The sequence below is a fragment of the Zeus faber genome, assembly GCF_960531495.2.
Source record: "Zeus faber genome assembly, chromosome: 7".
Taxonomy (NCBI): domain Eukaryota; kingdom Metazoa; phylum Chordata; class Actinopteri; order Zeiformes; family Zeidae; genus Zeus; species Zeus faber.
In genome coordinates, this window is record NC_137203.1 from 26,715,188 (window position 1) to 26,730,056 (window position 14,869).

Here is a 14,869-nt window from a genome sequence, read left to right on the forward strand (position 1 = left end):
ACTTCAAGTATTCAGTATTCCTGAATCATATGATGTTTAAAATTTTGAAGTACAGATGGCACTGCGATGACATGTATTTGTTGCTACACAGTATCCATTGAGCAGTTGGACTCTTTAGATTTATGAATTGAAAGCAAAGCTTATTAAATTCAGCCTCTCTGCAATGTACCTGGATACCATCCGGTCCCCTGTGGAGCTAAGAAATGTATATTTTCAGGACTGTGCTGACCCCCCTGTTTATGTTATTATAAGCTGGTACAGTAAGGTGGTACTATCAGAAGACCCGTTGGCCACTTCTGTCAGCAACTCAAATTATTCTCTTTATCGGTTCTAAATTCACATTTTTTTCCCAATTTCACATATTTATGTTGCCCACTATATTTTTGAAATCCTTTTTTAATATCATGATGTCTCACTTCTGAACAGCCTTCCTAATTTGTATGCACAGATTGCGGCATGAGTTTGAATGTCTTGGGGAGATGTATCTAGCCTGTGGTCGATGAGTGTTAAGATTAGCATCATCGCCAAGGGAAATTGTCCTCTAGCAGTTGCTCAAGAGCGTAGCGAGTGCCAAATGACTCAGAACAGAACTGTAATTATAGGTTTTGGCGACGCGACCCTCAAAACAGAGCACACAAACAGGTTCTCTTTGTGCTCACGCCGCAACTGTGGGGAATAGCGTTGGCAAAAAAAAATTCTAGGTACATTCTTACAAAGATGGAGAAGGCTTTTTCTTGCTTGTGTGCGTATGCAAGTACCGTATGTCATTTTGTTCACCTCTCTGGCCGTGGAATTTCTTCCTCTCCTGGCTGTTAGGGAGATATTCTGGCCAGCCCCGCGGAATGCCGAGCTTGCGGTAGCCGCTCTCGGATCAAAGGTAGACGGCCCGCCCCGGCAGACCGTTTGATATAAAGCTGGTGGCGTGGGCGGAGGTGCAGTGGAATGGAAGAGGGGTGGGGGGGTGGTCGGCGGGGTGTGCGGACGATGTGAAATTGGTCTCTCAGCAGTCTTTACTAAATGAGGTTAATAGAATCTGGGTAATTGCTGACCTTCCTGTCTCGATGAAATCACAGACTAAACTGATCAATGCTTCTCATAAATTCATGCCTGAAGGTCATTGCCTTGATTAGCGCTCCACACCACCACCGCCCCACCCCACCACCCCTATTCTGTTTCGGCCGCCCGTATTCACCTCCAACGGTCAATTGGGCCAAAAATAAATGAAGCGCCCGGGAGTTTTAACACGGCGAAGACAAATGCAATTAAGCTTGTCTGAGTTTTTTTTTTTTTTTTTTTTTTTTAATCAATTAGGCGTAGGCTGTTGTTAAGTAAAAGTCAATTAAGTGTTTGAAAATGACCAAAGATGTTTTCTTTCCGTCTTGCTTCTTCTGTGACAGCAAATGCAGAAACGCTTCATTGTAAATGTCTCACTTAAAGCTGCCCGGGTTTCTCCTTTTTTTTTTTTTTTTTTAATTCTTCGCCTGCTCACTCTTGCTGCGGTTCGGCTATTATTTGGAGATTTATGCAACCGCTGGTGGCGGGGAGAGGTTTTTCTTTTTTCTTTTTCTTTTCGGTTGGCGGGGGGCTTAAAACAAACAGTGGTGTAATTTGTCATTTGGCATTCCCTAAATCTTGGAATTATGGTCCTGCGTGTGGCTCTCTGGGAAGTCAGCACACGCCCTGTTTGTGGGTTTAGTGGCCCTCCTCTCTCCTTGCTCGCTCTCTCTCTCTGTCTCTCTCTCTCACGCCCGGTCTCGGCGTCTCTCCCTCCGCGGCCGACGAGGAAACGGGAGGATTTCACAGCTGCCGAAAGCGGGCCCCCGGCCGGGCCCTGTGACCTCCTCGCCGTTTTACTTTCTTTTTTACCCGCCCTCTCACTCTCATTCCCCTTTTTTTTCTTTTCCCTCCCTCCAGCAGCCTCTTTCCTCGGGGAGCTCTTGTGTGGCTCGGAGGAAGCTGAATCATAAAGCATGGTTAATGAATAGAATAGGGAAGGAAAGCAGAGGCCCCGCCGTCGGCCCTCCAGAGAGGAGGCTGGGCCCCAAGAAGCCCCAGGCTCAAATAGCAGACAGAACCCTCACAAAGGTCAGGCTTCCTGCGGCCCGCTCCAAGGGCTTTTGGCTCCCAGGCAATGTGGCTTGAATTTCCCCTCCCCTCTTTTTTTTTTAATGGTTATATTTCCCTGTTTCCTTTGGAAAACCTGGCCTTTGCTCCTATGTTTTCCTTCTGTCTGTCAGTCTGTCTCTCTCGTTCTTTATCCCACTATTTCCTTCTCTTTTCCCCCCCAACACACACACACACACACGCTCCCCAGCTCGTCTTTCCCTGCCTGTTTTTAATGGCAGCCAGGGTTCCCTCAACAAAGAGAGTGTGAAGAATTTGTTACACATGACCTCTGCCGCCACAACCGCAGGTAGCCCCGACTGCCTACAGCACGGCCCCGCGAAAAAATGTCAACTCGACAGGCAAAAACCCAGAAAGTTCTACAAAAACATGGCAACGCCAAACCGGGGCCTTGTTTTGACATGCCTTATTTTAGGAAGCGCTTTTGTGAGCTTGCCTTGTAATTGTGGATTATCCGACTGACTCACGCAGACTTGGCAGGTGCAAAACAGAGCCATTAAAACCTAAATATCAGTTGTCTGTGTCCCTTCGTTTGGAATATAAAACAGCTCGCGGCACAGTCAAAACGGGCCGGACGGCGATAAATGGATCACGGTCGTCCGAGCACACGACATTCAGACAGCGGTGCTTTCTGTTCTCTCTCACGCGGAGATGTTATGTCTCCGCCGCTTTCTGGATAACAAATCGCTAACAGTTTTAGTGGGTTACGGCATGACCTGGAGCCCCCCCCCCCCCCCCCCCCCCCCCCCCCCTCCATTTTCCTCTTTTCATTTCAGCTTTTGTGACCCCGCATCATTCTCCAGCGCTGCCCTCGAGCCAGCTCCTGTGTCCATTTGACAGGCTTCATTTCATCCAGCGCCCATATTTTTCCTCCTGGGGCCACGATTCAAGGGGCCGAGATTGACTTGCCGCAGTGCCGAAGCTTCGGTACTGGAGCGTTTAATGTCGTCCAAAGCTAACAAAAGAGCCTGTGTTGGAGGTCGACGCCCCTGGTTCTGGGAGACTGAAAGAGAGGGCACGGCACACACCGGAGCGTCTCTCCTCGCCTCTCCTCTTCTGAGAACTTCCATTTCCCTTCAACTCAAAGCATTTCCTTAAAACACCTTTATCCTCTCACCGCCAACCGCTCCTCATTGCCACGGTCACATCAGGCCGCTTTGTAGAGAGAGCACGTACCGCTACGGAGCCCCGTCCTGTTTTGGCGCAGCCGGAGACGTCGGACAAAAGAAAGACAAACACCGCGGTGGAGAAGTAACGCAGTGGCACCCGAGGAGAGATTGGGGAGGTCTTGGAAAGAAGAGGACGTCCTCAAAACACTCGAGAAGAATGAGCCGGACGCCAAGGACGGCCATCTGTGTTTACAGAATCATTTGCTTTCTCTCTCTCTCTCTCCCTCTCCCTCTCTCTCTCTCTCTCTCTCTCCGTTTCTCCCTCCGTCTCCCTCGCGTTCACTCTGATTCACTGTTCATTCTTTACATATGCTCCCATTGTGCTGGGTAAGAAAATACAAGCGTGGCAGTTAAGGACACCCAGGCCCTTTGGGTGGAACATATGTTCGGCTCTAACTGCTTTTTACAAGTCTGCAGATCCCAGATGAGAGGCACTAACACTGGGGGGAGGTTCACACAAAGTGACTGTATAGACCGACGTTATAGGCTAAGGGGGTGCTCATGGTTTATATTATCTTCTCAGCACACAGCCCGTTTTGTGTTTTGGTCCCAGTATTATTCCTAAAGCCAGCTTGTGTCTGGAGTTTCTTTCCTTGCAATCAAAGCGCTAGGAGTTTTTGTGGTCGGCGTGCTTTTCTGAAAATTATTTTTGAAGGAGAAAAAAAAAAAAGGATGTGTGTTTGGATTCTGGGGGGGCTTGCCAGGATCGCCGAAGCACGGAACAAAAAGCCTCTCGTTGTTTAGTCTACGTGTCTATGCTATCGCTTAATAGTCAGATGCCTTTCCCCCTCAACTGTTTCACTGAGCTATCATTTAAACCACACCTTACCAAGTGCATTATTTGACTGGGGTCTTCTCTGCAGCTGGGGTTTCCGACCTTGCAAATGGTCTCACAATCGACTCAACCCTTTGTTATTTTATTCAAATTCATTTATTTCATTTGAATACATTTAATTTAAACAGAGCGAATCGAAGTGCTCACTAAAACCGACCTCGGGCCAAACAACCGTTGGATGAATAACGTCGAACTGTAGTTTCCATTCGACAACCGTTTGTCATAAATCATCTTTTAGTGGTAGAGGTTCCCCACGCTGTAAGAATTTGCATAGACTGGGAATCAATTGTGTCCCGCGTTAAACAAATTCAGCAAGAATCGTTCAGGGATCGTTTGTCGTAGATCTACCGTTTCAAATATTGCAAGCTGTCAATCATTGTGACTTAAGGAAGGCACCGGCCAGAGAGAGCCTACCCAATTGGCTCCGGGCGGGGTTGGGACTCCCGGTATTATAAAACATGTTAAATATTAGAACAGTCGTACTGGGCAAAGCCTGTATCCAACTGGATTCTGTGACCACACAAATTGGTCTGCAAAATTGAAATCCCTTAAAATGTTTCATGCGAGGTCAGCATAACGACTCACCTTTTTGTGTGTGTGTGTGTGTGTGTGTGTGTGTGTGTGTGTGTGTGTGTGTGTGTGTGTGTGGGTGTGTGTGTTTGCGCGTGTGGCCTTAGTGCTCGGAGGTCGCAAAGCCACCCTCCTGACTTCCTCCCTCTAATATTGTCCTCAGTGAGAGGTTTCAGGTGGCACAACAGTGCCCCCTAATGTTACCTTGACGGGAAGGAGGCAGAGAGGGACTGCCAGGTTCAAAGGAAGCTCGCAGATTGGCCCACTCAATGCTGCTTTGAACTTTATCTCCTCCTGTCCATATTTTTTGATTTAATGGACCCCCCTCCCGCCCCCCCACAAATATATTCACTGATTTTGTTGAATAATCTTGATAATGTCAGCCGATCAAACTCAACATAAGGCTCCGATGTCATGTCGGACGTTATTCACTAATTTGTCCTCCCTCCCTTTACTCCAGGTCTCTGATGTAGGATCCGAGAAGCTCTTTTCCCCCACCACACCAAAAGGTAAGGCCCGCTGCTGTGCTCAAACCCTCCCCCTGCAGCGTCTCTTTTCTTGCCTCATTATTATACACACCATTCGCCCGGATCTAATCCTCCCCATAACCCCCGATTCACATTTACATTTCAGCGGACACAAACAAGGTCTGGGGACTATATATGCATACATTCATTCTTGGGTGTGGAGGGTTTTTTTTGTTTTTCTTGGGTTTTTTGTTTTGGACGACCCCACCAAAGGCTTAGCCCTCCTACATATTGGCTCATTACAGGGGATTTAGAGCCTCCCTGCCACATGCTCCCGCAAATGGGAACTTCCCCTCAGGCAAAACAAGCTCTCTGACAGCAGGCCTGGGCTGTAATGGACGCCAGGCGAAAGGGAGTGAGACAACAATAACATTGTTTGTGTGTGTGTGTGTGTGTGTGTGTGTGTGTGTGTGTGTGTGTGTGTGTGTGTGTGTGTGTGTGTGCGCGTGCGCGCGCGTGCATCTTGTCTACTTATGTATATGCACATACGGTCCATCAACCGAGGTGTGCACTCAGATTCAGGAGTGTCACATGTGTCAGGACTTCCATGTGACACCAGCTAGGAAGGGCGGTAGGGAAAGAGGTATAAAGTTGTGGATGGAGAGAGGACAGGCAGAGGGGGGTGGGGTGCGGTTGGAGGGGGCGTGTGGAGAGCATGTGGGGCGCTGAGCCATTAACACTGGCAGTCGAGGGAGTTGTGGGGGTGCGCGGTGAAGGGCGGCAGTGCAAAATGTTGCCATCTGAGTCGGCCTGTGCCGGCAGGCGAGACTGAACAAACACGCCTCAGAATTAATTGACATTTTGCATTTAGTCCTTTAGCACAGACTTTGATCACTTCTCAGTAGTGGTGTAACAGAACGTGGTTGATCTGTGATCAACCATCGTAAAAAAAAAAAAACAACAAAAAAAAACGGAAGCTGCCTCAAAAAGGCAGTACCTCGTTTTATGTATGTGGCGCTGTCCCGGCATGGTAGCAGACGCCAAATGTTGGAATAAGCCATGAATGCGGCTGTCATGCAATTTCCAACGACGCCACCGCCCCTCGAAACGGTCACGTTGCATATATTGCATTCAGCTGTGTTGCTTTTGCACTCTCTTAAAATAGTCTTAAAATAATTCCACACCGCAGACACTGCACCGCTACTGGTTACCATGTGACCGCTCTTTACGGTACGTCGCGCTGTGATGCAGCTACTTTACGACATGTGGTGAATGAGCTGTGGATACGTTGGCAGCTGGGGGAGAGGCAGTATGTGCAGTTGTGCTATCACGTGAGCGTGATCACATCACACAATGTTTTTGTCATTGATGTACAGCAGAGATACCCAGTGAGACTTTGATTACTCTAATCACAGATTTAAACTCAAAATCAAACTGTGATGGATAACTACTTTGTCATTGGACATATGAGTATTGTTTTCATTTAAGACCATGGGCAAAGGTTCCTTGCTTTTGGCGTTTTACAGAATAAATGTAAAGCAAAATTAGATTTTGTTTCCCTTTTTTATTTTCTCTGATCCAAAAAATGATCCGACCCGTGACTCAAATCGTGAATCAATCTGAACCGTGAGTTTTGTTATCCGTTGCACCCCTACTTCTCAGTGAAATCAGCAGTCGCCGTGAAGGAAGTTTTTACTTTTTCGCTCTATAACGGCCCTCAATGTGTTCAGAGATGCAGCATTTTTTCAATAGCAAATCATTCTATACTCAACGTTGATGTTTAGTCCGTTTGGTGCCAGGATCCTATTTTTTTCTTTTTTTTTTAACCACATAAAATGTCAGCCTGTGGTACTGTTTTCCCAGGCGATGCGGCTTTGACCCTTCAGCAGTAAAACAAAACATAAAGCCCCTTGTTACCACTGGAAAATAAAATCACTACGCCATGAGCGCATGGCTAAGGAAAAGAACCAGACCACACTGACTCCTCCACCCTCACCATGCCGCTGGGTTACAGCATCGATAATTCCCGCACGCAAACTACGTCAAAGATTCCTCTGAATTATGTGGCTGTTGTCACAGAATATACTCTCTCGATCCATCGCTCTCATACAAGGGTAGCTCTTCCCGTCTGGGGAGAAGGCTCGTGTTAGTTTGTGCCTAATTAGATTTGCGCTAACGTGGGCACGGGGCCGGCGCGAGGATTAGAACCCCCAAATGAAATCCAGACTCAATCCAATCAGAGCTACCAAGTCACAAAGATCAGCCTGATCTGTGTGTGTGTGTGTGTGTGTGTGTGTGTGTGTGTGTGTGTGTGTGTGTGTGTGTGTGTGTGTGTGTGTGTGTGTGTGTGTGTGTGTGTGTGTGTGTGTGTGTGTGTGTGTGTGTGTGTGTGTGTGAGAGAAACTGGTGAAGAGAAAGGCGCCAGATTAGGGTTAGGGATGGTACATCGGGAGGTGGCCAGCCAACCAGAGGCTGGATTCGCTGACGATGAGGGATAAATAATATGAATTATTATTATTATGAGTTGTTATTGGAGTCCACTCCCGTGACAGTAATGTTTTCAGCTGTGGTGTTTGCTCTGTGTGTGCTTGTGTGAGTGTGTAATGCAACGCGTGTAGGCTGCGTTGCTTCTGGTTTAGTATGCAGACTTTGTGTCCCATTACTGGTGTCTCTGTGTCCTTTGGGACCGATGGAAAACCCACTTCCCTCTGATCACCCAGCCTGTCAAAATAGGTGCTGCGAGACACACACACACACACACACACACACACACACACACCAGAGTTTATACAGATTATACCATTCATAAATATATAATGCTGTGATGATGTTTGACTTGTACAATCGACTAGATAATGAGTGTTTTGTTTTTTTTCCGTTTCACTCACTTTCTTTCTTTCTTTCTTTCTTTCTTTCATTAGAGCGTTTTCTTTCCCCCCTGAACTCAATTGTTTATTTCGTGAGCAGTTGCGGTTGCAGATACTCGGGGTTGAGTGCAGGTTGCACACAGGCCCGTCGTCTGTCACGTTAATGAAACGTTCAGGGCTAGCGGAGGGGAGACTGTAATCACTGGCAACAGAGCGCTGTAATTATGCACACAGAATGGAGTCTCGGGGCAAAACCCAGGCACCGTAACGCTCTTGCCCTCCTCGTATTTGCTCTTCTTTCATCTGAACTGCTGGTTTGTTGACAGGCTGTTCTAGCTTCAAGCTAATAGCATACACTGAGGCAGTCCTGCATGGAGGTTGTTGCCCAGCAGCTAACGCCTGCTCTCCTGGATGTGTTATTTCGCTGAGGGGGCTACAAGGTAGGAAGGTGCAGGAAAGGGCGAGCGTTACCTAACCGTTTGGAGGGTTTTTGTTTATTTCCTCTGTCGAACCTCCTGCAAATTATCGATTTCCTGGAGGATGGCACGGTGAAAGCAAACAACAGGAAGACTTGTGTTGTTTCATTGGGGCGCTACCCTTATTGAATTAGATCAGGTTGCAGTTCAGAGTTCACGCGGGGAGCTAAATGCGGCTGCTCAACATCCACCTCCATCCGGCCTAGATAAACACACTGCGGATGGAGCAGCCAACTGGAGTCACTGCTGGTCGATGCTGCCCCTATGGAAGAGGTGATGAGTTACCACCTAGTCAGCAGAGTCCAGAAATACAGAAAGTGCTGCGGAGGCAAAAAATATTCTGGGAGAACATTCTGGAATCCAGAGCGATTACGCAGGTGGTCTTCTGTTACATTCTTACCCCGATTCAGTTTCTGGAAAACGTTGTTATATTTACCTCCACCCAGGCTATATCTGTCGGAAATAGTACTATATATTTATATAATAGTATTGTATATTAGTTGTTGATCCAGACACATCCCTCAAAATGATCAGGTTTTGTTTGTTTGTTTGCTTAGTTTTAATGTAAAGATATTCCGATATCGTGAAGTCCATTTCGGTCCGTTTCTGTCCAGCACCTACACGGTCTTAATGTTGCCGCGGTTCAAAGCTCCACCCCTCATGTGTTCTTGTGTGCAAACCCGGGGCATCTTGGGGTAGCAGGAGAAAGATTGGTGGAAAACCCATTTCTGAAGTGGATTTGTGCCCTTGTAATCCTGATTAATTTTGACCCGTTGTGCTCATTTTAAACAGCGCATTACAGTAAGCGTGAACACAGCGAGCTCCAGGGCGAAACCGGGAGCTTAGCGGCTTTGGGAGGCTTAGCTGCAGATGGCATTTTAAGCCGGACTTAATAAATTGTTTCCATTAAACTTACCGGCCCACACATACTGGATTAGGCCAGCGGAACAAAGGAAGGAGAGAGCGTGCAGACGAAGAGGGAAAGAAAACACAACTGCCACCATGAACAACTGACTCCCTGTTCAACTCTCTCTCTCTCTCTCTCTCTCTCTCTTTTGCTCTCTCTCGCTCTCTCTCTCTCGCTCTCTCTCTCTCGCTCGCTCTCTCTCTCTCTCTCTCTCTCTCTCTCTTTTGCTCTCTCTCGCTCTCTCTCTCTCTCTCTCTCTCTCTCTCTCTCTCTGACTACGTGGAATGTGAAGACAGGGTTACTGCTGTAGTCAGGGCGATGGAAGCCTTTAGATGTAAATATAAAATCCTCCCAGTTCAAATCCCGCGGCCTGTCAGGGATGTCGGACCAATTCGCTTAATTGATGTGGAGGGAAGCAAACAAAATGATTCATAAACCATTTAGCTTGGCAGTGGATTTAGGGTTTTTATCCTCTAAGTGTTTATATATAAACACAGTGCCAGTGCTGGAGCTCAAGGATTTGGATCTGCCCGTACCGCAGCTTTGATTTTTATGGAGCCTTTTCGCTCAGAGATCCATCTCTGCTATTGTCTAAAATCAATTCCTTACAGACTACTCACTAGAGCCCTGTTCTCTCCCCCCACCACCTTTATTCTCGTTTGAACCCCCGCCCCCTATGCCCCCGTCAGCTCATGCCTTGCTCCCTAAGCTCTCATTATGTGCTACACAGTTTAGGGTCCCCGTGTCGAATCGCTAATCAACCGCCCTGTCTGCAGGCTTCACTCTCTCAATGGCTGCTGAGTGGCCTTTGTTCCGCCGCCGCTGTTAGCTGCATGTCAATAAAAAGAGCTACGGCCTCCTCCTCCTCCTCTTGTGCTACCTGGGTCAGCCATGGCTGTAGACCTGCGCCGGCACTGCGGGCTACCGGGGGAAAAAATAAATAATACATTCTTACCTGCATTGTAAAAGTCAGAGCGGAGAGCCAGGGTGTAGAGATGGAGGAAGAGTGTCAAGGTCAGAGGCAGAGGGGGGAATTGGGGCCGGCCGGAGCGCGGCAGGGTAGATGAGAGTACATGTTTGTATTCGGCGGGGCAGCTCTCCTCTTGCCAGGTCATCGTGATGTATTGCTAACCTCGGCAGCCTGCCGCCATGTTTGTGGCCTCTCGTCCATTAAATAATGAATAGAAGTTGACCTTCTGACCAGCTAATCAGCTTTTTCACCGCCGGATTGAAGGTGGACGGAGAGAGTGGCTGGCTAGAAAGATGGATGCCTGAGGAGTGTGGATGGGGGGGGTCTGAGCTTAACGCAGCCCAGATTAGCGGGGGCTGGAATTAAAAAGCAGGCTGTCATCGCTGTGGAATCTAAGCCTGGTAAAGCTCACCTCCGCTACCTATAGGGATGTGTTTGACGGAGCGTAGCCAGCCCGCTGGGAAATGCCTTCTTTATCGCTGAAGCTTATGGCGCTGTATTGACGGAGCAGTTCTTAGATCAGATCTGTGGTGAGGGTTGTGTGGCAGCATCTCTAAATGAATGACAGAAGGATCCACACCACACCCAGCACTTTATCTGATGCACACGACTCCCCTAGATTTAATTTAGATATTAAAGACGGTGCAAATACTTAACTGAAAACTTAAATGCAATGAGCTCAGAGAAAAAAACCCCCAGAATCTTTAGTTGGTTTCCTTATTATTTTGGATTGGGTTGATATTGTTCACAGTAATAAAACGTTCTATGAGCTGGGTGATTTGTTTTTGTAGAAAGTGGCTGATATTAATGCTGCTTTTATCGATAGTACTACTAATGCTGTTTGTGCAGCCATCCCTGTCAGAGAGATGAAAATAAATACGGGGAGCCCGGCGGAGATAAGACACGTGTTTAATTATTAATTGAGCCATTACTGACAGAGATTGCCTTTTTTGATTTAAGGCAGGAAACTGGCTTCAGGGACAGAAAAAGCAATTACAGAATTCCCAGCCTGCACCGCAGCTGCCCATCGTTTCACCAAGCGCTGAGATCTGGGTGAAAGGCGGAGGGGAGAAAGACGAGCGCGCACAAAACCCAGTATTTTCATTCAGTATGTGTATGTGTGGCATTCCATAAATTATTTTAATTCTTCTTCAATATTTATAGCGTTTTAAATTATGATTACATTGCCATGTACTATTTATAGGGAATGACAGGCACTCAAAAGGCCCAAACTGCATTACCCACAATGCCCCTACGGCCAGGCCCCTTAAAGATAACTGAAGGGATTTGTTAGGTTTATGTTTTAATTCAGAAAGTGATGTCGAACCACAGTAAAAGAAATTGGCATTATTAAAATCGGGGGAGTAAAATTTGCTTTTTTAAGCGGCACAATTAGTTGACTTACAATGGCAATATATCCCACTATCCCCTTGTGCACTCTTTGGCCTCTTTAGAGAACCTATTAGTTCCATTAGGAAAAATGGCTATTCTGTAGAATGGAGCTTACTGTGCATGGAATAATAACTTTGAATAGTAGGGTAGGTAGCTGCCGTCTCTACTGCTTGCTTTAAGTGCTGTAGCTCCTTCCCCTGTTGCCATGTGAGGCAGCAGGAAGGCAGCTTGACGCCTGTCTGTTATACTTATCACCGCCTGTCATCTTTGTCAATTGTGCCTGTGGGCCGGGAGAGGCTATTGTTAAAAAGAGGATGGAAGTCACCCTGAGGACTGTGCGATTAGGGCCCATTGTGTGGCTCCGTGTCCATTGACCGAATATGGATCCAGATTCAACAGTGTAGTGGGAGCAATTACAAAAATCACTCAAGGATATGAGAGAGTTTCAGGAGAATAGAAAAGGAGCATGTTTAGCACCCCTGCGTTCATGCTATTATTACAATGCCTGCTATTTTATATTGCTGTGAAGCAAGATCAGCTTCGAACACACTGCATCTGAAATAAGGTCAGTATATCTGGTCACATTCAGTATCTGTGCAATTTAAATCACTGCTAAACACAATTCTGGAATTCCGAAGTATTTTTACTCGGCACAGCAGAGGTTGTCTTAGTAGCCAGCCACCTGAGGCCCTCCAGCGCAGTCTCTTGGGTCGGGGTTAAAGGATAGATTGCTAGTTCGCAGCCGTCTTGGCTTTCCCATCACATCTTACACCTTTCCCCTGCCATCAGCAGAGTAGCGTAACAAATCAGGAGGAAAAAAATAAATAAAACAGTGACCCAGATGTGACACTTCCTTACACCTCAGCTGACATTTCTATTTGTGTGCGCATCTGCCCCGGATGAGTACACAGCGGGAAATAAACGCGCTCAATGAGTAGAGGAGGAAGCGGGAGCAGTTACCCCCCGGATCGGCTCACTGTCATCGAGACAAGAGTGTGAGGCGTTATATGTTTGCTTTTTCCCATGGATCCAATTGGGCAAGCAATTCAAAGGAAATTGTTGGTTTGGTAGACACTTTAGAGGCAATAGCTTCCTTCTGAAAAACAAAACTGAAGCCAAATCCCCGCTCGCTAAGGAGTCTTCCATGGGGCTGCTTCACTAACTGATTCACTAAGCCCCTTGGCCCTGGGCATTGGTAGATAGATCATGCCTTGCCCACTAGGGGAGACATCAGAGGTTTCCAGACAAGGAGAAGGTGAAGCCTTACTGCTTTGACAATTTGCCGGGCCAAGTTGCAAAACTCTGATCAACTCTTGTCTCAACCAAGGAACTAGCATTGGCCTATATGGATGTAGTCCGCCTTGTGTTATTTAGTTATTTGTTTATTTGGACAATTTGTGAAAGGTGTGACTCCCCTCCCTTCCGCCTCCACTCACAACCGGCTGCAAGGTGAAAGATATTTGTATTCTTTGTTTAAAAAAAAAATGCACAGCTGGGCCTGCATCTTATCAACGCTGTAAGCCATAAATGTAAAGCGCGCCGCCAATTATCGTGCAGAGGTTTGTCTTTTTAATCCATCAGTCATTTTGACAGGAAGAGCGAGGATTTCTTTTTTTCTGAACCCGCCTTGCGTTTGTTTGAACATTTTGACGCTCCGCTTTAGACGTTTTAAGCTCATCTGTGTTGAGCAGTTCAGAATCAATGTTGTTTGCAGATGAGGCCTGTAATGTTCATTGACAAAGCCAGATGGTAGGCAATTGTGGCCAAACACGCCGTTTGGATAATGTACAATCGCTGGCAGGGGGACAGTCGTCAGCCTAGATGGATATTACAAACACGCTTGTAATGGATTTGACGTTTTGGGAAGCAGTTCACACAGGCTTATAAAGATGGGAAAACCATTGCCAGAAACAGGGGGGATGTAAAACGCTTCTGATTCCATGACGGACAAGGACATCCACGCACTAGACGAGTGCGCCAGATAGGATTCTGGGAAGATGAAAGCTCAACTCAGGAATCAAGATCCCTAATCAAACTGAACTGTCTGTCTGTCATATAAAGTATTTCAGCTGAGTGTTCCTTTTTCTACACATCTCAAATGGTACTTTCTATTAAAAATCATTATTCTTCATATAATCATTATTATTCATAATGATCTTTTAAACCAAGAGTCATATGAGCAGAGTTGTGTCAGTGCAGAGAGAGTTTTGTGATAGGCCCTGTAGAGCTGGGCAATATATGGATATGATATTGTTGAGATGTCTGAGATTTTGGTAATCTTAATATACTTATATGTTGTCTTTAAGGTTGCATTACAGTTAAAAGTGCAGTGTGTAGAATTATGTAGATAAAAAGGGCTCATTCTAGGGTAAAGAAAACATGATTTTCATGTGATTATACACTAATTAAAACTAGGGCTGCCCCTTAAAGTTGACCAGTCAAATCATCAGTCGGAAACACGTCAGTCGGCAGATTCTTCAAGTCGAGCAGACGTTTGTTTTTTTTGTCAGTCAGTGTGCATTACAAGAACTGGATAAAACAGATAGCAGCTTACAAAATGCACAGGGATAACATTTCAATGGGGAGTTCTAAATAAGGGGAATCGTAAATGTATTTTATTTGTGTGAATTGTCCGGACACGGACGCGAACATGGCCCTCCGTGTTCCCCGATTGCCGTGACCCATTCCTCCAAATAAAACAACGAAGAACAGTGTGGGCACGGGGCACAGAGGAACGGGACATGACTCGTAGACTCGTTAAGATTATTTTCTTCACATACAGTAACGCATGGAGAGGGTGATCGGGGAGAGAGTCACAGAGAAAGTGTCCCCATTACGTACGGTTTCGCTCCATACTGTTCCAACGCACTTGTTTCGTTTCCTAAAGTGACGTAAAATAAAACAACCTTCATCTAAACCAAAAACACACTGTTTGGGCATGCAAAACTCCACCATATATCATATGGACTCAGCATTGCATTGAGAAAAAAATAAATCAACAATAAAAACACTATTTTTGTTTGTTTTGTTTGGAGAAACGCAGAGCAGATTGCACGCCGCAGCCTACAGTCTATGTACCACATCCTTTTTAA

At 46.5% G+C, this 14,869-nt stretch overlaps 1 protein-coding gene across 1 annotated transcript in view; it reads left to right on the forward strand.

The window, feature by feature from the left end:
- The window catches only part of fbrsl1 (fibrosin-like 1), a 298,902-nt gene that overhangs the window by 251,010 nt on the left and 33,023 nt on the right, over window positions 1-14,869 (forward strand). The window contains exon 7 of the mRNA XM_080003616.1: window positions 5,159-5,207. Coding sequence (XP_079859742.1) covers window positions 5,159-5,207 — 49 coding nt within the window. The remainder of the gene's footprint in view (window positions 1-5,158; window positions 5,208-14,869) is intronic.